Source organism: Atheta coriaria, unplaced genomic scaffold (assembly GCF_025399875.1).
Source record: "Atheta coriaria isolate IRGN ID8LTWV9N9 unplaced genomic scaffold, Caltech_Dcor_3.1 hic_scaffold_9_pilon, whole genome shotgun sequence".
Classification (NCBI taxonomy): Eukaryota; Metazoa; Arthropoda; class Insecta; order Coleoptera; family Staphylinidae; genus Dalotia; species Dalotia coriaria.
Window position 1 is genome coordinate 6,981,223 of NW_027045451.1, and position 26,266 is coordinate 7,007,488.

Genomic DNA, 26,266 nt, shown 5'->3' on the forward strand with positions numbered 1-26,266 from the left:
AGACCTAAGGGAAAACTATTATTATAAGAATGCAAAAACAGATGCATATAATCTTCATTTAATTAAGAAAATTTGCATTTATTTTCTAAACTACCAAAGGAGAAATATTTTCAAGTTATTTTTTTAGAAATAATGTTTGAACAACTATTGTAAATGCAAAATTAAGTGAGTTTGTTTATATGTTACTCTGTCACGCAAAAACCAGTTAACCAATTTTGATAAATTTCTATATGGAAATATTTTTTTGTCATAAAAAGATATATTGGAAAGTATAAAATATAGTATTGTGCTACACGGTAGGCAAATGCGCAGGCTCAACCTATACACCGTGACTAAAGCCCGCGACTAAAGTCCTTTAACGCTTTAACGATGGCAGTAGAAAAAAACAATTTTTTTATTTTTTTACATTAAAATTTTGAATTCATGTTTACAATTTTATAATACTTTAATTTTACGTAATTACAATATTTCTTTTGGGTAACAAGTCTACATGCTACTGGAACCCTTTCTGAGTATGCCTTTGAAACAAACAATTAAAATTTTAATTTAGAATCAGGTAAAAATTATTTTCACGGATTTAACCAAAAATAGATCAAATAAGCAAGAAAGTAAATAATTGGTCTATTCTTTTATTAAATTCAGCGCCCGTAAAATTATGTAGAAAATAAAAGTAATATGTAAAATTGATTACTTTAATGCTATACATTTATACATTTATACATATATACATTTTTTAGATTTCATGAATAAATCTTCAAATGACACCCAAAAAGTTGTAATTTATGTACTATAATCATATTTTTCATCACCTAGTGTTCTTCCTGTCACGTACCGGCGATTTTTCCAAATTGGTTTGCCGCGCCATGACCGCAAACATTTTCCACACCAATGTGAATTTCGGCCAGAATCATCGCAATCGCATTGTTGTGCAGCGCGCCCGGCGCATCCACTCCGCCGCCTTACGCGTGCAGCTTCCGCTAACACAATGCAAATCCGCATACATCACCATCAGCATAAATCTACATCGCGGCGCGACTCTGCGAAAGCAGTGCCAACGAATTACGTGCATCTGACGTATATTACTACACCCTATGCCGTTGCTTTTGCAAACATTCCAACTGTGCGAATGTTTTAAGCAGACGGCGCTGTATTGACGGAGGATTAATACGCATTTTCATGCTGACGTTAAAGCTTGGTTAAATTTAAATTAAAATCCTTTTTTTGATGTGTTGCATAACAACAAAAGAACTTTTAAAAGTAGTTAATTATTCTGTTTAAATCAACAAATGTTCGACGGTTTTTTTTTGTTTGTTTTATTCGTATTAATTGTTAATAAGCTGGGAAATATATGAATTATTAATTTATTTGCCTTTTTCATTTATATATTATTTAATCAACTCGTAAAATTAAAAGTTGGAAATATTTATGAGGAAGTAATTGCACAAATAAAAATATTGAATATACAATATTCGATTAATTAAATTATCAAGTATAAAGTTGTATTTTTGCAGACTTGATCGTAGTATTTTTTACCTATCTAATAGTACGACAATTATTTTAAAAAATGAATATTTTATAAATATTGTTGGTTTAAAAATTAAAAAAGTAATGTAACTTTGACCGCGAATTAATTTTTTATGGATAGTGAATCAATGGACATTTAAAAATTTTTATTTATAATGGTTAACCAACAATTCCAATTCCAAATTTTATTAAAAATTATGTCATTTTTTTACTTCTACTCTTGAAGCACGATTTCCACGGTTTTACAAAAAGTGGTACTTTTAACACGGATGAGCATGGCCGTGACTAAAGTACTTTAATGACTAGTTTTAGTCATGGGGCAGAACAAATCAAAAGATTGTCTGAAATTTTCATAAAAATAAATCTAGTCGTTTTAAATTTAAATAAAACACAAATACACACTTTAATTTTTATATAGATATCATATTTTCTTGTATTTAACCTTCTTCTGTTCAAAATAGCAAGCAGTTAAATAAAGCACTTGATTTATATTTAGTGTCTAGATATTAAACTTTTTTATGATCTTCTACACCTCTCTCATGTTTATTTCTCACATTTTCCGTTTTAGTCCTTCTACCTCACAACATAAACCACATATATCACACAAACCTATCAGTAACATTTATTTTCTTGCGTTCAAATGCTTACTTCACACATTCTGCTAAAGACATCAAACGTAGTAATACTGATGGTCTAATTACTGGTTATTGTTCATGAATTGTTAAGTCATAGGTTGCTCGCCGCTAGTTGAGTAGTTTTTGTAAGCACAAAACAAAATGTGAAGGCGTAGCAAAGATGCGGCGGCCGTGGCAGAGTGCAAGTTGCGAACGGGCGGTTCACAAAATTAATGGTGCCGGGTTATTGCTTAACACCAAGTTAAATTCAGTTTACAACTTCATTGCACATTGCACCACGCCCAACGACAACACAATGCACAATGCACATTGTGCACTAAAGCGAGCGCACAAGCGTAATCCGTTTTCTTTGGCACTCAAGCTGGTGGCGCATATCTTCAAACTTTCAAAGTCACGAGAATTTGTTATTTTATATCCATTAGAAAGATTACATAAATATTCACTCCCTGTATCGTGGTGTACAGATATTAACACATTTGTGTGAGCGCAACATTGCGATTGTGATAGATGATCCCAGCTTGCATCAATCATCTGTGCTCAACAGTTTTATTTTTATGCATGGCAACATTGCAAGTTGCGCAGTGCAGATGACTGGGTACAATTGCTCGGACGTTAACTTATCTACCAAATAACACCAAACCCACAAATGCAATATGAAACAGTAAGTGTAAATTCACCAAAACGAAAAACTATGAACATAAAATCTTTATGACATTCATGGATAGCAAAGTCGCGCTATTGTGGCACATAAAAAGAATCATCAAGTTGCGTTACATTTCAGATTCGAGTAATGAAATCATTAAACTCGGTGTTTTATGTTTCGGGTGTTTGGTCATGATGTGATTATATTTTGAAATTTGATTGCACGCCTGCGATAACTTTGCGCGCGGATTGATTACAAGTGAAATTTCATCTTGGCGCGCGCTCTAAATCGGATTAACTGTTGGGGTCAGCGTTTGCCGCAATTAAAGCAAAACAACCGCTGCGGACGGCTGTGATTGCTGCGATTGTGTAAGCCTCCGGTGCGGCCGCGTCGCGTCCAAAACCTCCAAACTCGCTCGAGCGTGATGCACATGCAGGCAGATAGTCGGGCGGCGGTGAGATCCTGGTGCACTTGTGTATTCGAGGTGGGTAAAACACGGTGCACGCAAAATGTCGCTGCAACTTGCAAGTTTAACGGTGTTATATTTATAGCAGGAATTAATTTTAGGTCTTAACCTTGGTTAAATGTTATTTATATATCTATGAGCCATTGCTTCTTATATCTCATTAAACTAGATCGAATATTTTGGTTCATCTTTATTCAAGGCGATTTTTTAATGTTTTGTTTTGATATCAAAGTAGTATTTCATGTATAAACATTTAAAAAAATTTAAACTTGCTCAAAATTTAGCAGTGAAATATTATGACAGTTAAATTGATTTTTAAAAATAGTTTGATTGTTTGTGACACTTTTACGCAAAAACTACTGAACCAATTTTGATCAATTTTAGAATAGAGATATTTGGGACGAAAGAAAATACAATAAAGTACTTTTTATCGTAAAAATATAACTTGTAGGGTATAAATTATGTGATGAAAGTTGGCATGAAGATAGTGATAGTGATTCAATCATAGTTATAGTAATATAAGTCACATCAAGATGGCGCTACAGTACATTTGTAGCATTTTTATTAATTTAAATAAAAATTGAGAATCTTAATGGCAAATTTGTTAAAGTCACTTTTTATTAAAATCTAGGCAAACTAAATTGTGAGCAAAAGCAATTAATCAGTAAATATTTGTGAAAACCGTAATTTTTTCCGATTTTTGTATTACCAAGAAAACTATTTTCAAAGCATGCGCTATACTCCAGTTTTCAATTCCAAGGCCGATTATCTACAATCGAAGTTCTGCCACTTCGCTATCGTTGGTTGCTTACTGCAAAAGTAACACATCGCCGCACTCCCCAAAAAGGGCAAGATTCTCAACGCGCACCCAAGTGCACAACAAAGTCTCCAGCTTTCCTCTCTTATCGCCTTCCTATGCAGGCGATTTAACGATTTAACAGGTGTGCCGTTGCTGCAAGCTGGCTGTGCTCGCGTTGGAATCCGATTAGGCGGCGCACATTTTCCATTCAGAATCGTTCATCGCCCACGCCCACGGCGCACGTTTACTCACACTTACTTCTTCGAGGGCTAAATTAATTGTCCTCAAATGAAGAAAATTTTAATAGCGTGGTGTTATACGTGTAACATTGCAGAGCGAAAGTAAATTATGCAGTCAAATGTACATATAGGTGTATGCGAGCACGTGCACCATTTTCATTCTTTTGACGTTGTTCGTCCTTTGCGTCGGAGCCCAAAATTTAACTCCCGGGGAGGTTCGGGCTTGTTCATACATGCATAATGTCTGCGGATGACTGATGTGTTTTCGGCGGACGGTGCGACGATCTCGTCCAGGGGCTGAATCTTATTGTGCGGCTAAATTAAATTATATCTACTTTTGTGGATTTGCTGAATTTAATAAAGTTTTTCGAGATGTCTGCCGCAGGAAAATAAAGATTAATTGAAATACGCAGGTAAAGGACGTGATATTTAATATTGTATAATGGAAATGCACGTAAAAACATTGTAGTACTTAAAATATCCTAAATAGTATCATAAATTTAGATTTTATTTTGTTCATGTAATCACGTCATAAGTATATTAATTTACATTTTAAAATTTGTGTGGTATTACAATTTTATTTTTATTTTTGCTTAATTGGTAATTGTAAACTGTACATTATTATAAGTGGGTATTTGTACCTGTTGGTTTGTTTGTTACGCTTTTACTCAAAATCCATTAAGTTAATTTTGATAAATTTTGGTACACGGATGTTTTTGACAAAGAAAAAGCAAATAAGCTAGTTTTTGTGTTAAAATATAACTTATAGAATGTAAAATCTATAAAATCTATAATATAAAAATGAATCCCCAAATCTGTTCGTAAGCGCATAATTCAACGACGTTTAGACCAATGTGGCCGATTATTTTTTTAATGTTCCTTAAAGTCCAAGAATGGTTTTTACGGCGAGAAAAATTCGAATAATTGCAGGAAAAACCTTAATAACAGCCCTTTTCTATAGGATAAAAGTTGGTATTGAGATTCAATCATAGTTATAGTTAAATAGTCGAATCCAAGATAACGCAATAAAGTGCATTATTTGCATTTCTTTGTATAATTAAATTCTTTAAAATAAAATTGCGGATCTTATTGAATGAATTGACTCATACTATGTCTAGAAAAAGAGAAAATACGTATTACATTCTTATTAAGCATTATCGGGACGATGTCGTGGGCAAAAGCTAGTAAGAAAATGTCGCTAATGTGTATTATTAGCATTTCTTATTTCAACAACTAGAATCTAATAAATTGATTCATTACGTAATTGGACCAAAAAACAGGACAATAATTGATTAGACTACTTTTTATTTACGTGGACAAAAATCGCATGCTAAAGGTAGTATATTATATACCTATACAAGTTTATCGCACCATAGTTTTATTTTGACATAACAGTCTATATTGTATCTCTCCAGAATAAACCCAAACTGTCTGTTGGGAATCTCCCCGATAAGTTTTTGTGACTTGCGAGCCCAGGAATAAGGAGGTAACGGGCCCGTCTACCAGCAGCCACTTCGCAAAACGATCTATATTGTTTTTTTTTAACGAACGACTTCGCAATCTTATGAAAAACAGTTGGCGGATAGCATGTTTGGCATCCTTTACGCAAACACACTCCTGCGCGCGCCCCGCGCGTGCCCGCCGCGAAAACTAACGATTTAACGGCCCCCCACACTTTATATATCGTCCTGTGACGGTTTTTTTTTCCTTCTTGCTGAGCGTATTATTACTGTTTGTTCTTGGGGGCGGCAAGCAAAGCGTGTAGAATGTTTTCATTGTGGAAGTTGGCGATGTCTTTGTTTTGGAAATGGGTAAAGTTAAATTTTCGCCTGGGACTTTGACCCCATTATACTATAGGACTATTTTCTTTTTGCATGGCGAGACTATAAAAATATAAAACGCACATTATGCGAATTGATGTGTTAAGGCTTCGGAAACAAATTTCGACTTGCCACGAGTCGGATGCAAAGCAAACATCAAGTCGTTTGATCCGCGCAAAAAAATATTGCCTGTCGTGGCTGTCGTATTATTATCGCTATGTTGAAAAAATTACGGTGCGCAAAAAATCGACATGTGGAGCGAAGAAGTGGATGAAAAAATAAATTGTGTTTGGCGGAAGAAATAAAATAAACAAATATATTCAAACATCATCGGGGAAATTCTAAAAAGTTTTGCTCTTCGTTTGTATCTATTTCGTTTTCGTTTTATTTCAATATCTATAAAATTTCTATTTGAATGAACTGGCAGAAAGTTCGTTTGTTTATTTATTTATTAAACAGTTTATTTCATTAATTATAATAAATGGTTTTCATTTGATTTTCAGCGCTTTAAATAACGAGGAAAAGATTCCTCAATTAATTTTTCGAAACTTTGCAAAGGAAAATCGATCGTGGGAATATACACTGCTGATGAAAACACAACAAGATAAAAACAAATTATCTTAAAGGTAAAAACTCTGCTCTTTAAAGTAAAGTTTTAATTGATGCCTGTGGTTAATTAGTACTTTCTACCTAATGTAATTACATATTTATTATAAACTCTTAATTTTCTTACTTAAATAGTTATGTTAAAACAAACTTTTACTTACACAGAACATTTTATAAAATGACTAACAGCAGGCATAAAAATAATTATACCAATTAAGTAATTAGAGCGAAAAAAATGTTGCGTAATTGCATTTTAATCCAATTAGTTTTCATTATCTTGAAAATCTCTTTAATCACTTACTCTTTTTATTATTTCAGTAAATTAATTAAAAGTGTTGATCTGTCAAGAAAGTCGACGTAGTTTAATTAATGATAGCTAACTCTTTTCCGCACAGCTTGCGTAGCCATTCAGTACACCAAACCAAAATATTAATTGCCCGAACCAATTGAACTTTTTTACGCAAAACAAATAGAAAGAAAGTTAACTTCAAGACGAATTTCGGCCGGTGTAATGCGAGGCGCTAAAGTAATTTCGAGCGTCTGCCTTGTGTCCAAGAATTTGCCCAGAGCCAGGCCAGTCTGAGGGCAAAGAACAGGCCGAAAGTGTGTTTTAGGAAAGTCGTTTCTCGTAATCTAATATCGAATTTCTTCACTTTCCTTAGCGAAAACGCGCAGCGGATACAGCAAAAAAATGAAATAAATAAACGCCGAAAACATCCAGAGATCCAGCAGGAGAGTAGTCTAGTTGGTTGCATTGTGTCGTCGCTTCAAACGGCCTTTACTCGCGCGATCTCTCACGTCTCGTATAAAGTGACTTGTAGGAAATAAGGGATAACTCAGCGGGTCCAGTCGCTGGGCATCGGTAATTGAGCAAAAAAACACATCCTTTTTCGGGGGCGGTCGAAGCAGTATCCTGAGGGGAGTTCTATACGTTATTGCGTCGTCATAGCTCATCCCTCATCCCTTTTAGCACTGTGTGATGCTAGTGTACTCGGTATCTCTGCAGCTAGTTTGCCGTCTTCTGCACTGCGCACTTTCCCAAGATCCAACACACAATACACAATGTTGTATGTATATCTATGTGGATTTTCGCAGGAAGCGATGCCGCAAAATTAAATGAGCTCGCCATTTGCCGTATCTATCCAAATTTATATATGTTCGTCGCGTGTATTAAAAAACCATACGCGGTATCAACTCCCCAGAGACTAATTTAAAACAAGCGGCGAATGTTTGACGCAAAAGGCAACAAAAAAAATATCATAAAGTGACATTCGATATAGCAGGCCCTGGGGGTTAGTTAACGAATTGGAAAAATACGCTCTGGCTCAATTTGCGAACTGTGCGCCCAGCGCACAATCAAAAATAACATCAGAATTTACATGCTCCACGAAGCTATATAAACATAAAAAGCCAAGCAAAATATGCAAGTTTGAGTGATGAGAGCAAAAAACTTTAAACTTGCGCAAAATTTTTGGGCGTTAATTAACTACTACTAATAAATGCCTGTGCAAATGTAGGCAATTTACGCGGGCGCAACCGAAAAATGTTGAGTTAATGAAAACGTTTCGAGCGTGTCGCTAATTGATGAACGAAACGCGCCATCGCGACAAGAACAAACTGTCAAAGTCAAAGCTATTTTTTGCGAAGTGAATCGATAATTCAACGATTGCATACACCATCAGCGCGCTACTAATTGAAAAACCAGGCGAACAAAAAAACAACAGCGAGCGAGCAATTTCGTAACACATCAGTGGTTGATATACGTTGATATCAATTGGACACGGCTTATGAAAACTCAATTAGTGGCAAATACGAGAGACGTTTGTGAAAGGGTTATATTGAAACCATACTAAAGCTACTTTGTGTTATTATTTAGAGGAAAACTGGTGAATTTTTAAGATTTCTGATTATATGAGCATTTCACTAGCTTTATTACAGAAATAAAAGATACATTGAAGTTTTAACCATTATTTTTAACTAATATAAATGTGAATGTATGCTTGTTCGATTGTTTGTTTGTGACGCTTTCGCGCAAAAACCACTCGATTAATTCAGTTAAATTTTAGTAAAAATATAATTTTGACCACGAAAAACAAAGTACTACGTAGTCTACGTTTTTTGCAAAAATATAATTTAACGAGGGTAAAATAAGGGTTAAAAGTTAGGATGGCGTTTTATTCATATATAACTAGCTTGTACCCCCGACTTCGTCCCGGTAGTGTTTAATAAAAATGTAATTCGGTTTTACTCCCTTGTTGTAGACATAGTATGTGTCAATTCGATCAATAAGATTCGCAATTTTATTTTAAAGAAATTAATTGTATGAAGAATTGCACTTCAGTGCGCCATCTCGGATTCAACTATTTAATTATAACTATGATTGAATCTCAATGCCAACTTTTATTCTATCAAATAGGGCTGTCTTTAAGGTTTTCCCGGCAATCATTCCTATGTTTCTCGTCGTAAAAACCATCCTTCGACTTTAACGAACATTTTAAAAAAAGAATTGGTCAAATCGGTATAAGCGTTGTTGAGTTATGCGCTTACCAACACATTTTGCAATTCAATTTTATATTATTGATTTGAAATGACACTAAAAAACATTATTTGCAGGTTATTCTTCAAATAATACGACCAAAAAAAATGTAATAAGATAAGCTATTTTTGTTAAATCTAGTCGCGGATAACGGTAAACCATTTATAATGATAATTTTTTTGATTGAAAATAAATAAAACATAAAACCAAGCACTTAATGACGCATAATAAAACAATCCTTTAAGGCACGAGTATTGTATGCCTCATCTGCATAAAGATGCAATTTTGTCGGGGGTGTCGCGCCGCATTCCAAGCACTACTAAAAAGGGTAATATCCATTGTAATTAAGTAACAAAATATAAATTAAAGTCAAACTCGTTTTATGCCCTACGCGCAGCGCAAGAGTTCAACTTTTCTTATTGCCCTGAGTTTTCTTCAGCTCAGTTAGCCAGTAAAAGTACGAAGAGTACAAGTACAAGTACACCTTTAAAGCAGGAGTTATGTATATGTAAGTACATACTTTACGCGGGTGTAAATTTTGTTGTGTCTGCTTGTATTCAGTTTTCATTTAATTTTTGCGGTTTTGTTTGCGAGCCAAAACCAGCTTTCTTTGTTAAAGTAGCAACATGAATTAATTAGTTATTGTGCGCTTTCCGTCGGCCAATCGCAGTGTAGAATAGTAAAATGCACTTAATGAATGCAGAGGCAAGCGATTGAAGAGTGGTCGTAATTTGTATTATTTTCTGGCCGTCTCCCAAGGGGTAGTTTCCTGGTGCTTCCTTTGTTCGCTTAACGCAGACCAGAGATGTAATCGTTTATTGAGACAAAGGAACATTAGGGGTATTGATACATAAAAAAGCATTAAATGGCAAATTTACGTAGCTTAAAGTAATCCAATTTCTTGGCGCTGAAGATACACAATATGTGCATGTGTGTGAATGGAGCGAAACAAAAAACCGCGCTTCCATTCAGCGCCTGCGGTATAGTCTTTATCATTTGTTCAACAACTTAACTGTAAATGGCGCAATGCACGCCGCCGGGGCAAATAAATTTGCGCCGAAAACAGCATGGCGCGTTGGAGCCACGAATTACACTTATCTGCTAGTTCCGCAGTGGGGAAATGTATTCCAGTTGTCAGTGGCAATAAAACAATGTCAGGAGTTGAAAACGCTGCAAAGATAACTTGGATTTTATTAATTTGGTTTCGATGCAATCATCTAACCTCAAAATGTGCAGTGCGAGGCAAAATATTACTAGGAAATTTCTAAATACTAGCTTTAAACATTATCCAACTAACTTTCTTGTTTCTGAGAATTATTATAAACCAAATACTTCAATGAAATTTAATATTTGTTTAAAAATAAAAGAAACGCTAATAATGCACATTAGTGCCATCTAATGTCAAACTATAAAAGTATAATAATGATTAAATTGGTACATCAACTTTAATCCTTTATTTTACACCCTGTATGTTATATTTTTGCCACAAAAAGTTTCCTATTTTCTTGACCAAGTTCAAACCTATACATATAACGAATTTTATCAAAATTGGTTTAATGGTTTTTGTGTAAAAACGTCCCAAACCATCATAATATTCACATTTGCATTTATAATTATATTTGCATTAATTTCGATATGTCTATAATGTTCAATATTAAAATAAAGTTTAAATTGCATTACCAAAGACAATATTTTCGTAATTACTTTTCTCGTCGATAAATCGGCAGAAAATTGAAGATTACTGCGACATCAAACGCGTAAAATTACGTGTCGTATAATAAGACCCAATCAGATTAAAGTAAGCATTATATTTTTGGCGTTTTCCAATTTATCTAATACCACCGCGACCGACAGCACGCCGTGGAAGAGCAAAAAAAAAACCGATCAAGTAACTTTTGCCCTCCGGCGGCTCATCTCTTCGCCGCCGGTTGAAAATTCTTTCCCTCCCATCGACACCGCAAGCCGCAACCTACCACACCACAGCCTGCCAAGTCGCAAATTAAATTCGTGATGAGATTCTTGATAAACTTATTTTCTCTTCAACATACGCATCTCATATCCGCCGGAGTGAGCGAGTAGAAAAGCACACACTCATAAATTGCCATTGTAAATGAAATTTTATTAAAATGAGAAAATTCGAAGCGCCATTATTGCGACGTTGGTTTTTTATTCTTACAGATGCCTTTCTAAAAGCGTAAGGATGGTAGAAAACATTGAAGGCGAGAGAATTGTCGCGTGCGGCATTTTGGTTATGGGCACAAATGCAAACTCGTCGTTTTATTCAATCAACAAAGTCAAATTTGAAGAAAAGGCCGTTTTCCCGAGCAACAGGGAGAATTAAATGAACGACAGCGCCGACACGGCAAAGGGCGGCCGAGAAAAAGTTTGGCACTGTTGTATTTTTCGTGTTTGTTATTTCGTTAGATTAGATGGGAAAAGCGACGTGGCGAACAGGGCTTTGCCTGTTGCTGTCCGCGAGAATTTCCTACTGGGCGTCTACGATAATACTTGTATGGACAAAAGAGCAAAAGTAAGTGAAGTTTGCTTTTAACAAATTCATATCACATCCACTCGAACAACTTTGTCGAGCACCAAAACTCACGTTGCAGGATTAGTCAATTGATGCTAAGCGAAAAAGTATACAACAAGTTTATTTGAATTTTTCATGAATTTTTCACACATACATGTGAAGTATTTGATAAATACAATATTTAAAAATAAACGCGTCGGTTAAATTGAATTTAAACACGCGCGGATACAAAAAACATTAAATTACTACGTCGTTGTTAAAAGAAACAAAAACCCTAGGAGCTAAAACCCAGTTGAATTCAATAAAAGTTTGCGAAGAAAGTACGTTTTTTCGGGCCGCACTTCAAAACTTTCAGCATCTTGTTTGTCGCTCCCCGCATGGTCATATACAAAACGTAATATCTTAATATATAAATAATGCAAAGTGTAATGCAGATTTAACTTTTCTTGCCTTGTTGTTTTCGTTTCTTACTCCAAAGCGTTTTGCTGATTTGATTGCTTCCTTTTCGGCAGTAGAATAAACAACGCGTAAACAGTTCACGGGCAAATAAAACCGCCCTAGTTCTTAGTTAACGAAATAAAAGAAAACAAAGGCAAATTCACATATATTCAATTACAAAATAAGATATTTAGTTTCAATTTAGCCAAGAAAAACATTTTTTTATATTTTAAATCCCAATTTCTGTAGGATTAAATAAAGTAATACTGTTCTTTAAAATTTCTAATGAGACTAAATGGTAGTTTGTTTTAATCTAACATAAAACCGTTTTTTATAAAACCTTAACTTTTGCACACACATAAGATCGTAGGAAAATGTGAGAAGTTGAAATCTGCTGTCTATTGCAGAATCCAGCCGGTTTCCTGAGCATACACGCAATCAACCCGAGCTGAAATTGAAAAGCGCCGTTTTCCACTATGGAAAACCTTTGAAACTGCGCATTCAATTTGCATACAATAAAAATAGCCGTGTATGAACGCCTAACCACATTATACATTCAACTACGCCAGCTACTACTAAGTCCCATTCTTTGAAACGAAAATCTGGATCATTATAATTAATAACGGCATTCTTGGAAATTTTTAAGTACACATCATACATACGCTTTTTTTCACTTCCCACAAAAATGAAAACCTTTGTTAGTATGCCTTTTATTTCTTTCTTTCGCTGTTTTTGGGTATACAGCACCGGCTTTTTCATTTTGGCGAATGAATTCGCCGCTTTTATCTTGGTATCTAGCTTGTGCTTAGATTTGTATATACATTCAAATAAAATTTTATGCTTAATTAAAGCGATTCATCCTTGATGAGCGACCAGCATTCCTTCTTTACGTCTGCTTGCGTAAGAAAATAATTTTCTTTGCCAAACATATATAATATTGCCGGTATTTATAACCCGCGACTTCGAAGCTCAGACAAAAACCGTTTTAATGCTTTGCTCGTTTTATAATTTCGAATCTCGAAATTCCGCTGCGCCAACAAATGGGAAATTTTTCATGTGGAACATCTCAATCATCCAAACTTCAAACCACCAGTATTCATGCCTTGGATTATGTTTTCAGAATAATGAGTTCCAACCTTAAACTTATATAATGAACATATGCGTTGTAGATCCATCCTAGCTAAATAAATATTAATATTAATATGCAAAATTTAAACTGAAGTATGTTTAGAAAAGTTTTGTACAAGTGCAGAATTTATTTTAAACTTTCACATAGTACCGCAATGCTTTTGACAAACTTCTCAAAGTAGTTTCGTTAAAATTTCACATGACATTTACCGGCAAACTGTCACTCATTTAAAATAAATGGCAAGTTTTTTTTCAGTTATGAATTCAGACTCATTTCAACACATTTGTTTAGGTCATTAAAATTTAGAACAACTTTATTTAGTTTTATATAGATTTTATTTGCTTTAATTATTATTAAATTTTTAATAATTATTTATTTAGTCAAAAAATGCGGCAAAAAATATTAAATTCTAAAATTTGTTTGAATTTATTATTCATACTAAGTAAATAATATTCAGTAGTGGCTTTAATCTTTAATTAACGCCAGTTTTTTTTAAGATAACACTGGTCTACACAAAATTTTCCATTAAATACAAATTATAAAAAAAAACCTGAAGCCTGAACGACTTTCTAAGAAGACTAATCTTGGTCTTAGCTTTTTTCTATCCGGTTTAGTTATTTTAATTTTGGATTTATATTTACTTAACATTCTGTACGGTTAATTGGATTGAAGGAGCAGTGAATTATATTGCATGACGTTAGATTTCTTTCCTCGAAGTCTAGGTGCAGTGTCAGATAAACAAGGTAAAAGGTTACGAGAGAACATATTGCTTATAGAAAGAAGGCACATAAACAGAAAATTGCAAGAAGCAATATTTGTTGGTGCATTTGCCGTAAAACATCAAAGAAAACTAAAAAAGAAAAAAAAATACAAAATCCATATCACAAATATTCATTATAAAATAGTTTTAATGTACCTCAATTATCAATTAATAAATTTTTTACTTGAATTTTATGTAAAAAAAAGATTTATTAAATTCATTATAAAAAATCTTGACCTAATTAATTTTTTTCCAATTCAGAAGCCTTCAAACTACAATAGAACTCAAGAGAGTACAAAAAATTATTTTTGCCGACCAGTGTAATTTACCAACTTTATTATTAATGAATAAACTTGCTGGGCCAAAGTAAATTACGAAATAAAATTAATGAAAACAACTTTTAAACTAATTTCCCTCAAATAGTATTAGAATTTTTTGTTAAAGCCGAGTTTTTTTGGGTAAGCTCTCCGTAAGTGGGTAGGATATCTTTGGGCGAGTCTGGAAATACGTTTAATCTTGAAATGTGTGTATTTAAGACGACGCCGGTCCGTCCAAACGCGCAGTGACGCCATATCCAGATGTATATGTCGAGCAACCTTTTTTAATTGGAAATTTCCCTTTTAAAATACACGACGGAACTCCTCACAGCACAAACACACGCGGTATCGTCGAGGAGCCAACATTATACAGACGCAGTTGTTGCCTGCAGCAACAACACAACAAACAAACAACAAACTCCGCGAGGGGAGTAAACACGCCACGCGTCCCTGACGAATTTTAATGAGTTTAACGCTATAATTGTTGTGACGCAGAGGTACATATCCCGAGGACCAAAGGATCGCCAGTCAAAAATCCTAATGAAAATAATCGTTTCAGCCGTAGATGGGTCCCACCCTCGTTGTAGTTAAATAAAATGAACGAAAGTGTCAACGCGGCGCTTTTAAGATGAATGAATTAAGTGTGCATTACTCACATGATAAAAACGAAGCGGCACATTGTCGAGATGTCATTAGGGCAACGACGGCGTGTTCACATACAGACACTACACACTATATCGGACTCCATTAAAATTTCTGGCACATCGAGTTAAAAGTGGCCGGCGTCGACGTCGTCGTTGTCGCGGTCGTCGGCGTCGTCGGCGTCGTCGCGAGTCTGCTCGCCGCGGTTGTTGTCGGCACTCGGAATGGTATAGATAGACTAAAAATATAATGTGTGTGAAGGTACGATCTCGGACTAAATTTAAATTCTGTCATTTAGTCACTGGTATTCGTGTACGGGTGCACGTACGACGACACAACACACAACACACGCGCTGGGAAAATCTGTTACAGCAATTCCTTGAATCTTGCTTGCTCAACACACACTTTTTTGGCAAAACGATGAATTTTTCTTTGGTAGATAACGCCGAGAAAAATTACGCTAATTCGTTTATATTTAAAGTTTACCCGAAGCGCACCACTTATGTGTTTAGACTCGTTGAAGTTTTCGCGCACTCAATTTATACTTAAAACTTATACTTAAAACTTATCCTAAGTACTATTATATTATCATATTATGAACACTAAAGTAGTAAAGTTTAGACCAACTTTTTTCTTCCTTGAGTTATGCAACAAAGTTTGCCAAAATGCAGTTAACCACGATTCATATTTTCTTTAGGTTTGCTTTTGCTCTTTGTTGTAGATGCAGTTGCAGCTCGAAGACGCGCTTGCTTGTTTTCAATCCGCAATGATCGTATGATGTTCGCGAAGTTGTAACGATGATTTATTCGCACGCAACGCTGATCCTCGTGCGCGAGGCGAACGACGTCCGTTTTCCGACTAAAACGGTTTTGTCGGAGCGCGGCGATCGCGAGACCAGCGCTGGGATGCGGATGCTGTGTGCGGCGGAGGCTGGCGTCGCGACGCTTCGCACTCTCGCGCTGGTACTGACGCGGCGCCCGGTCCACGGCGAACTACTAGCATGCAGCCAGCGCGCAGATATAGAAACGTGGCGTACGGCGCATATCGCAATCGAAGATTATTTTCACCTCTGCGGAGAACATTCCATAGATTGGCAGTTATGTTGTGAATACATTCTTGTTATGTTTTTAACTTGCGAGTTTTGACTTTGGCTCGAATACTGCATATATTATTTACTTATTTATTCTCAGTTGTAAGCTAAATTTTATTATCATATAAATAAATTATTGCTCAGAGTTAAATTTACAGGAAATGGATTTTGAAATAAATGTCAATTGTAAATTTTCTAATTTATAAAATATAAGTAAATCACATAAACCTTAGCAGCGGGCATATTCTGAAATCATAAGAATATGAACCCAAAATGTTTAATTTTTTATATTTAAGGCTAGAAAAAAAAACTCCTTAAATCTTTTAAAATAAAAAAAAAATTCTCATGGTCATATTATAACATTAAAGACGCGTTATTGCGTGTATACCTGCTAAATACTCCCGGTATTGCCAATTCACCTTAAAAGTACTTTTATTTGAATTGAAAGAAAGAAACAAAATGCTTTTTAAACTACTTTTGATCGAAATCGATTTTAGTATTCAAGGGTCAATATTTCGCAAACTAAATAAGGCTAGAATAAAACATGCTTCAGATTCTTCAAATCTGAAGTATCCTCTTCAACATAGGTACTCAAAACATTCAAATTCGGTCTACTCAAACATGAAAAAGTGCTCTTTTCATTCTTCCATTTTTTACCAGCCAAAATCTCTTTTTTGTGTAATCCAATATCGCTCCATTTATGCAGAAGATACAGAGATGCAGACATTGGACTAGGCAAAGATTAAAAATACCTCAAATAAATAGCTGTAAAAATATTATAAGTATTTGAAACTTTTTGCCATTTTAAAAGTAGCAATGCATCATAAAAACTAAACAATCGTTGTTCAATATACTCGTAAACATAATATTATAAGTAAACACAATCAGCAATTCAATCAAAAATAACTATATAACACAACACAAATATAAATTATTAATTGTTATTGTACTAATCAATATTCTTGTTGATATAGTTTGGGATGTTGGCATCAATCGACCGATACCACAGTAACCACTAAGCTGTCAATTCGACCATTGCGCTTTACTCTCTATATATGATGACTTTGTAGATATGTACTGCCTAAGCGAAGATAAATAATAAACAGCATCTTAACATTACCCAACAGCATCACAACTAAACGCCGATATCATTACAAGACGAATTAAAGCACGCCCAGATGTGATGGCGTCGTGCTCTATGGAATACCACAACAAAGCGACAGCGGCGGTGGCGGCGATCCAATCCACTCCTTCACCCAATATTACTGCAGCGCGCATTAATGCTCGAAAACCAATACCGTGCGAAAATTATGTGCACGTTTGGCAGCGCGATTAGGCTCTATCGCACGAGTCGATGATTATATCTGCACGTAATGCGGGCGGGCAGTGGCGGATTACGGCCTAGGCGCACTAGGCGCGCGCCTAGGGCCCCGGCTGCCTGGGGGGCCCCGGCTGCCTGAGGGGCCCCTGGCACTTATATGTCCCATATAGACATAGTAATTCCACAAATACTTCATCAGTTGGTTTTGACCTCAGCCTTTATGAATAGCGTATTGGTTTTCACTTGGCGCCCAAAACGGCATTTCACACGTGTCCGCAAAGCAACGATGAGTTGAGGAATATTCCATTGAGGTTGTAAAATAGCGGGTAACTCTCTTTTTTGGAATATTAATTATTTCGTTTTTCTATCATTTTTTCACATCATTTTTTTATGGCTTAGATATCACAAACTGTAGGGGCCAATCTTATGATAACGCTGCTAACATGTCTGGCAAGTACAGTAGATTACAGGCACGCATAAAACAACATTCCAAATCAGCTGAATTCATACCATGTGGAAGTCATTCTTTAAATTTGGCTGGGAATACTGCAGCGGAATCTTGTTCTGGAGCATTACAGTATTTTATGTTTATGCAAAATATATATACTTTCTTTGCTGCATCAACAAGACGGTGGAATATTTTAACTGAATGCATGAAAGATAAGAATTCTAAAAGTATCAAGAGAATAATTGATACACGATGGTCCGCAAGAGCTGACGCTGTTTTAGCCCTAAGACTAAATTATCATGACATTTACCAATCCTTGATAAAGGTAACCACAGATTCCAATGAAAAACCAATTTCAAAATTAGAAGCAAAAAAATTATCAAAAGAGTTCGATCAATTTGACACGGCACTGTTAACAATTTTCTGGAACAAACTCCTACAGAGAATCGAAATTACCAGCAAATACTTACAGGAACCAAAGACAAATATTCTTAATAGTGTTAGTTTATTAAAATCATTAAACGAATTTATAACAGAGGTCAGAAATAATTTCGAAACTGTTGAAGAGGAGGCTAAATGAGACAAAGAAAACGCAAATATCCATATGATGAAACGAACAAAAATGATACCTACAACATTTTCGTCAAGAAATGTTTTTATTGTCAACATTTTTTATATTGTATGTGATGTATTAACATCAGAAATTACTCGAAGGGGCGATGTCTATATGAAAGTTCTTAACGATTTTAAAATGTTCTTTGATTTAAAATTAAGCCGTGTTGAGACTAATAATTGTGTAGAGCGATTATTGTCTTAAGTATGAAAAAGATATTGAGCCAGAATATTTCACTGATGAGTTAACTCATTTTCTAAAATACATACAAGAAGAAAATATTAAGGATCCACATGAAATGTATGCAACATTAAGTAATGGTCTAAAATCAACTTTTCCAAATATACACACAATACTGCAAATTTGACCTTGCCCGTTTCTAATGCAAGTGGAGAAAGGACAATTTCAGTTTTAAAACGAGTCAAAAACTATCTGCGCAATAGTCTTTCACAAGAGCACTTAAATGACTTCGCATTAATGTTCATAGAAAATGATATTTTTAAAAAACTAAAGTACGACAAAATTATTGAAATCTTTGCCCAAGAGAAGACAAGAAAAGAAAATTTGTAATTTGTATTTAAATACGATTACAGTTTTTGAGCACACGTACGATGAACTCGAGAACCAAGATAGCATTGAAAACGATAATCCCATCGCGGATAGTATGGCAGAAAATTTTACCTGTGATATTTCGATCGGTCCTGAAAACAATTAACGCACAACACCTGGTCCATCGCGAAGAGCGAATCGGAAGATAATCCATTAAATTTTGGAATAGTGCGTGTGGATTAAGCCTACTGGGGATACCACGATAAAAAAAAAAACGCGCCACGTACTCTACCACATGGTGGTGTGGAAATGAGTTTTTGGCACAAACTATTAATTTTACTGGGCTAATAACCGTTTTTGAAAATTTTCGGATTTAGGGGCCCCAAACTTGATTTGCGCCTAGGGCCCCATTGAAGCATAATCCGCCACTGCGGGCGGGCATCATCAGCGCTGAAACAAGATGCGAGGAGCGCTTCTCAATTGCCACACGAGATTGGCACTTTCACGAGCCTAAACTTTGAGTCGCATCAAGGGATTAGCATAATATACACACTTGTGTGATATAGAATATGCGCTGTTATATAATGGTAAATACGGTTTTGGCGTTTAATATAATAGCCAAGAAACTCGAGTTAGATTTCAGAGCAAATAAGATTACGAATTTCATGTTATTTAATAATTACTCAATTATCATATGTTTGGTTATGTAACTAAAGTCTAATATTTTCAAACTCGAACCAAAAAATGTAATTCAATGTAACGTATTAATAAAACGAAGTAAAATGTTATTTAATATCATGGGAAAAAAACGTGTTAGTTACGGCATCTATAACTCTAGAACGGCTAGACAGATTATGATTATCTATGATTTATTGGATTTGTCTCTACCCCAAATAGCAGAATAATTATTAAAATTACATAAATTTAGATCTAAAGAGATAAAAATTGACAAAAAGGCTCAATTAAAATTATAGTTAAGGAATTAAATCAGAGATGGCGCTAAATCACATTATTAGCATTTTTCTTTCCTTTAAAATAAAATCTCATTGGTAGAATCGACACGTACTAAATTTAAGAAACAAGAAAGTAAAAATTAATTAAAAATGTACTAAAATCTACGAGATCAAAGTTGTGAACAAAAGCTAGTCTTTAATAAATATAAATTTAAGTAAAATCTGCAATTCCTGTTTTAAATTGTTTCTTTAATAGTGTAGAGGCCAAACAAAATGATCAATTTTTCACATGAAGTAAAATGCGCGTAGTTTTGCCTGTGGGCACTGAAAAATGGCAAGAAATATCAGCGCCGACAAGAGAACATTCACGAATGCAGCGAACGCAACGGAATGTGCATAAGCTATGCACCAAACTGCATCGAAACGATTTATATTTCCGCGGCGCACTGTGCTTCGTGTTGTTGTTTCTCGTGGTGAATGCGTGGTGCTTTTTACGTGCGCCACCTCCGCCTCCGTTGTTGCCTCCTACAACAATCTCACGGATTCGCAAACTCCCGCCGCGCGCGCACCGCTCTGGTCTGCATTCGAATCGTATGCGCTGAATGTGATAAATTCTATACGTCGGTCTGTGAGCTGTTCTATTCTATACAATACGCCGAACGCAAAATGGCAGCGCCCGCCGGCGGCGACTGTTGGACCACTCTTTCGGGCTACGTCCCCGACGGCTCGCTTTAAAGGACGACGTCGACGGTCGACGCAACCACGTAATTGGAACACGCGACGTTTCATTAAATCCTATTTATCCTTATTCATTGACAGCGCGAAAAGTAACCGCGGGTAAAATCAAGTCGGCTTGTGATTTAAATCCGGCCTAATCGTTAATTAGTCGATTCATGCATGATGGTGAGACTTTTGTATACAAAATTTGTGCGTCCGTGCACAAACACAGGCGCGTGTGTAACAAACAATAAACGAGTCGTTTCGAATACGGTTTACGACTTACCGCTCGATTTCTACCACTGTTTTATTCGTCGCCGGTCTCTATTAATAAACATTTAACGACGGCCAAACTAATTGCGAATCATACATCGTGCGTGCAATACCAGCACAACGGACAAATGCTTTTAATTTTAATGACGAATCAATGAGCGTCGATTCGGATGGACGCCAATTGCCGACGGCAATTACCGAATCTATAAACACAATTAACGCACTCGATGCGTGATTTTTCGATGATTGCCGATTCATTCACAGCAGAACAATTCAGATAAAACTCGTCTTTTTATCAGTCTAGACGCAGTGCTCAGTAATTCTCCGTGGTTCGTTTGTCAAAATGTTTCGGTAAAGTTCACGTGTGCAGTCATATATACAAATGAATGTTAATGCAATAATAAATGCAGATTTTGTAAGCCGGAAAGTTGCAGCTAACGAGAGGTTGCGGCGGTTGTTTCCCATTTTGCTAAAATATAAATCTGAGTACCTAGCTACATCCTAACCAGGATCGTACTCAACATACCACCAAAATATCAACACTAATTAAAATAGTAGAAAATCAGTTCAGGGAAAGTTTACGCACCATATTTAATTAATTACATTGTATCAAATAAAATTTTATAAATTGCACTTCACTCCTATTAACTCCTGCTGGTATCTGCACGAAAGTCAGAATAATTAGTCGATTGTGAGCTTAAGCTTCTGCACTTGCAGGTCTTCGTTGAATTCGCACGTGCAAATCGTGTATGCTAATTAAATCCTGGAGTTATGCCTATCACAGCAAAAATTACATCATTTTGGTTAAAGTTTCACATTTAATTGACACTGATTATATAAATGTCACTCCCTTTTATGTGAAAACAAATTCTAAGTGAAATATTTTAGGAAAGACAGTGAAACATACTGTATATTGTTTATTATTAGTCAAAAGTTTAAAATTTCTTTGAAATTTTTGTTTTTGTTTAAAATTAATCGAAACTGACCACAAATTGTGTTAACAAGTCTTTGTATAATTAATTTTGTGGTTTCGGTACAATCAGAAGATTTTACGCCGAAACCCACGCAACTTTCTATTATCCTTAAAGTTAGACTTAGTTGTGACAACCCTTCAACCTGTTTACAGCCTAACTTTGACAACCTGCGGTCACGTAAAGTATTGCCGGGAATATGATATTTACAACTTTACAAGAGCACACTAACAAAACATCAAACAATGTTGAAATGTGATATTTCATTATTCACGTGACAATTCCTAATTAATGTTGAGAATAAGCATTGTATATTAGGTCGATATTACCTGTTTTCGTTAAAACTACATTCGGAGTTGTTTTGAGTTGCTTTAGATATTGTTATGTTTTTGACACACTCGGTTTTCCTGCAGTACCCATACGAACATGTGAAATTAAATTTGCCGCTTGAGCTAAAAGCACACCACCGCACCCGGGGATCATCGCAACCGAAGGAATATTACAAAACCGAGAGGCGACCAGCGTCAACGCAAGGACGATCTGCACAACATACACGCCGCAGGAAGAATACCGCAGGACGCAGCCCGCGATGGATGCAAAACCGTGCGGAATTAAACATGAGTGTAAATCTATTCTCCAACTTCATTTGCATTATTCCATCCGCGCCGAGAAATTATTATGCAATTAATCCAGTGCATTTTCAAGTGCATTTTCGTCGCGAAAGATGAAAAATAGTATGAAAAACAAGCGCAAAACAAATGTTCATAACTCATTTTCTTAGCGAGATTTCACGCGTCGCACGGAACGTTTTTGCTGACATTTGGAAACGTCGGACACATTCGCGTGACATCGTGAAACAGCGACAAATAAAAGAATCCGCACGGACGCCAACGTCAGAAAAACGCTCTCCTGCGTTTTCCGAGCGTCCTTTTGTCGTGCGATTAAAATCGAAGCTACTAATTGTGCAAAGTGTCACAGTGGTAACGCCGCATGAGGTGGGATGGGGACAAAAAGAAGGTTGCACTTTTCCCAGAAGATGAAGAATGACTTCCGCTCGTAAAGCGCGCCGCTCTTTGGGCGCGCCTGGCATGCCAGCTAATTAAGTTTTACGCGCGACGCTTGCGGCAGAAATTGCTCCGAACAATGAAAGCGCCTATCAGGAAATATCATCGGAAAACCTAAGAGGTTCGAATAGGGAATAGCCTTTGGGTTCTATTTAGGCCTGAAAACTGGCGATAATAATACGTTTTGCAAAAAAAAAGTTATTTCTTTCGAAAGAATGATATTTTATGAATCAAAATCATAAAAGTTAAATGGATGTGAACATATAATGAAGCTAATTATCCATTTCATCAAGAATTATGAAGCGGAAACAATAAAATTGTCTATTTCTATTCTCAGGCCTCAAGAAGACGAATAATTAAGTATTTGGGAATGCCCGAGATAGCTTAATCTTATATCATTAATATCATCATCATAGTCATTAGATTATAAAATGAGTGCAATTAATTACATTCATTTAAAATGACTACATTTTGACCCTGTATTTAAGGCAGCTGTTACCATTGTAAGGATAAATAAAATAATTAATTTTAAATTAAATATATAAAAGAATATATTCACGAAAGTTCTGCATCTAACCGTAGGGTTGGGAGGGAGGGCAAAGTGGGATTTGTTTACCTTTTTTCACTTGTTACACTATTTTTTACATCCTTGTTCAGTATTCAATATTAATACGCCGTGTCTTTCAAAATTTAAAAAAATCAGAATATGGGGCAAAGTGGGCCCCCTCCCATAAAAATTTTGCAATTACCTTTGTATCAATTTTTTGCTTATATTATTTTGTTGGCCCACTTTGCCTCTCAATTTTTTAAGCCTCCTGAATTTCAGGGGGCCATTTTGCCCCCAGGGGCCCACTTTGCCCCCCCCTATAATACTTTTGTATTATACGCGAGGTTCATCTTTTCTACTTTGTGCATATTTAAGGTGCTTACAATTGATCATCAATTATTGATGCGACGTTTCTCTAAAAACAGTTCTTCAATAATATGAACAACACATTCATCAACATACTGTTTTTACTCATTCTAAAACGTACTTTTTTTCGGCGTAGTGGCAGGTACCAGAAGAATGGTAACTCATTCTTCCGTTAGAATAGAACCGCAGCATAAACAAATCGCACCATTTATAACCCTTTAAATTGTATAACATTTTCTGGGGAAGTTGAAAAATCAAATTTACGCCTTGCTTCTATCAGAATAAAATTTAAAAAAAAACTTGTTAATACATAAATTTGCATTGTCCTTAGTTAATTCTGTTGCACAATAAGATTTAAATAAGTTTGTGGTTAAGAACAGACTGAATCTCATGTTCAAGACAGCAAACACAGGAAATACATGTTTTGCAATTTCGTATTCAAAAGTACCTACTCATATGCGCATATAATGCACATCTCTAAACGTTTATTACGCAACTGCTTTAATTTCCATATGAAAGCTAAAATAAAACTATTGTTCACTTAACGTGACATTTATGCAAATGCTTTTTGTTCCCAACGGCGAGACGTGCTTACGACGGACAAAGGCACCTAATGTAAGCAAACGAAACAAAATTGAACATGTGCGCGTAATGATTGTTTGCTATTAATATTTCGTCAAGGTTTTCTTATAGTTGCATGATGGGAGTCTTCGATTTTATTACTTGTCATCATCGATTGGCCTCTTCACAACGAAGTGGATGATCGACTTTGGAATAAATGACAATTTTCATGCCAAAAATTTTTACCACCAATCGCTTAACTCGACAACGCAGCCTGCTCATAAGTGATTACGCCGTGATTTATTATATGACATTCTGGTCGCAAAAAAACGAAACAAGAAAAAAATAACTACGTCGCTACGCACATACACACAGCTGCCACGGAGACGAAATGCTTACACGAGGAACGACCAACTGTCGACCGACTTCCATAACGATCTATAAGATGCCAGCGTTAAAATATCTCCTCATAAAATCTTCGTTCAAAAACAAGACGCACACGACACTACGCCGTAAGTGGAAGTAACTGGCGGTGCTGCGTTCAGAAGATATACATTGAGTAATCAATTAATGTAAAGTGGCCCTCTTTATCTCCGAGAAGGAAAGTTACAGCCGAACGTTTATCTGCACTATCTTCGTGTTGCCCGCGCCTCCACCACCGAAGCAATATGTACAACGCGAATACGAAAATATGGGATTCGTGCTTATTTAGCGCCGACCCGCAACCGACATGCCGAATGGCGCACATCCAACGCGCACATTTTTCACCAGTTTTATACGTTTTTCTATGTTGCGTATGTGCCCTGCCGCCACTCGACGAAACTAAGGTGTGGAGCGATGTAGAACAAAAGCCGCATTAAATATATGTATAAGATGCTCGCCGGGGACATGAGCATCAGTGGCATAGGCCTGCGGGCTATAAAGATTTATATTGCATGACAAACAAAGCGCACGCCGGCGAAAGTAACTGAGGGGCGACAATGAACATATGTTTATTAGTGTTCAACTTCAGTGTGCATTTCTACGCAAGAGGAAAGTTAATGTATTTGAAGTTACGACTACGGGTCCATCATTCATGGAAATTTATTAAAGACTATGAAATTTTCCATGCATTGTTTAAAAGATTCATTTTTTTGGTAGGAAAAGAAGTGAGAATAAAACTTACTTCAAATCCTTAAGTGAAAGTGCTCTAAAACTTTTTTTGTTTTTTCTTGTTGTGAAATAAATTTGTATTTCAACCATCATGTTTTTGCGTAATATTGTACCTTAAGAGATCCTCACACTTTTTATCTTATTTTACCGTCTTAACCCACAGGAAGTATCCAAAATTGATTTCAAAAATGTAGGATTTTTTAAACTGGTTAAACATACAGTAAAAAACACCTTGTTGCTCGCGAAATAGTAAAATGAATTCAATTTTTTTGATGTTGTTACATTGTGGTTGAAGAGACCTTATACACTATGAATACTCTTTTAGCTCAGTAAACTCTCAGAGTACTCAAAATCCTCATTAAAATTTTTAGAATGAGTATTAGCCAACTCTATTGTCGCAACCAGGACGAGAGCAAACAAAACGTAATGATTAAATTTTTTTAAGTTGGGCGTCACGGGACGCTCGATAGATGTAAAACATCTGCGATAATATTAAAATTCATAATTTAAAAAAATTCATACCAAAAATTGATCTTAAAAAATGCGATTGAGTTATA

At 35.6% G+C, this 26,266-nt stretch overlaps 1 protein-coding gene across 1 annotated transcript in view; it reads right to left on the reverse strand.

Moving 5' to 3' along the window:
• The window catches only part of Neto (Neuropilin and tolloid-like), a 100,836-nt gene extending 84,801 nt beyond the window's left edge, over positions 1 to 16,035 (reverse strand). The window contains exon 1 of the mRNA XM_065311818.1: positions 15,099 to 16,035. Within this exon, the coding sequence (XP_065167890.1) occupies positions 15,099 to 15,135 (37 nt within the window). The 5' untranslated portion in view covers positions 15,136 to 16,035. The remainder of the gene's footprint in view (positions 1 to 15,098) is intronic.
• Between the last annotated feature and the right edge of the window lie 10,231 nt (positions 16,036 to 26,266).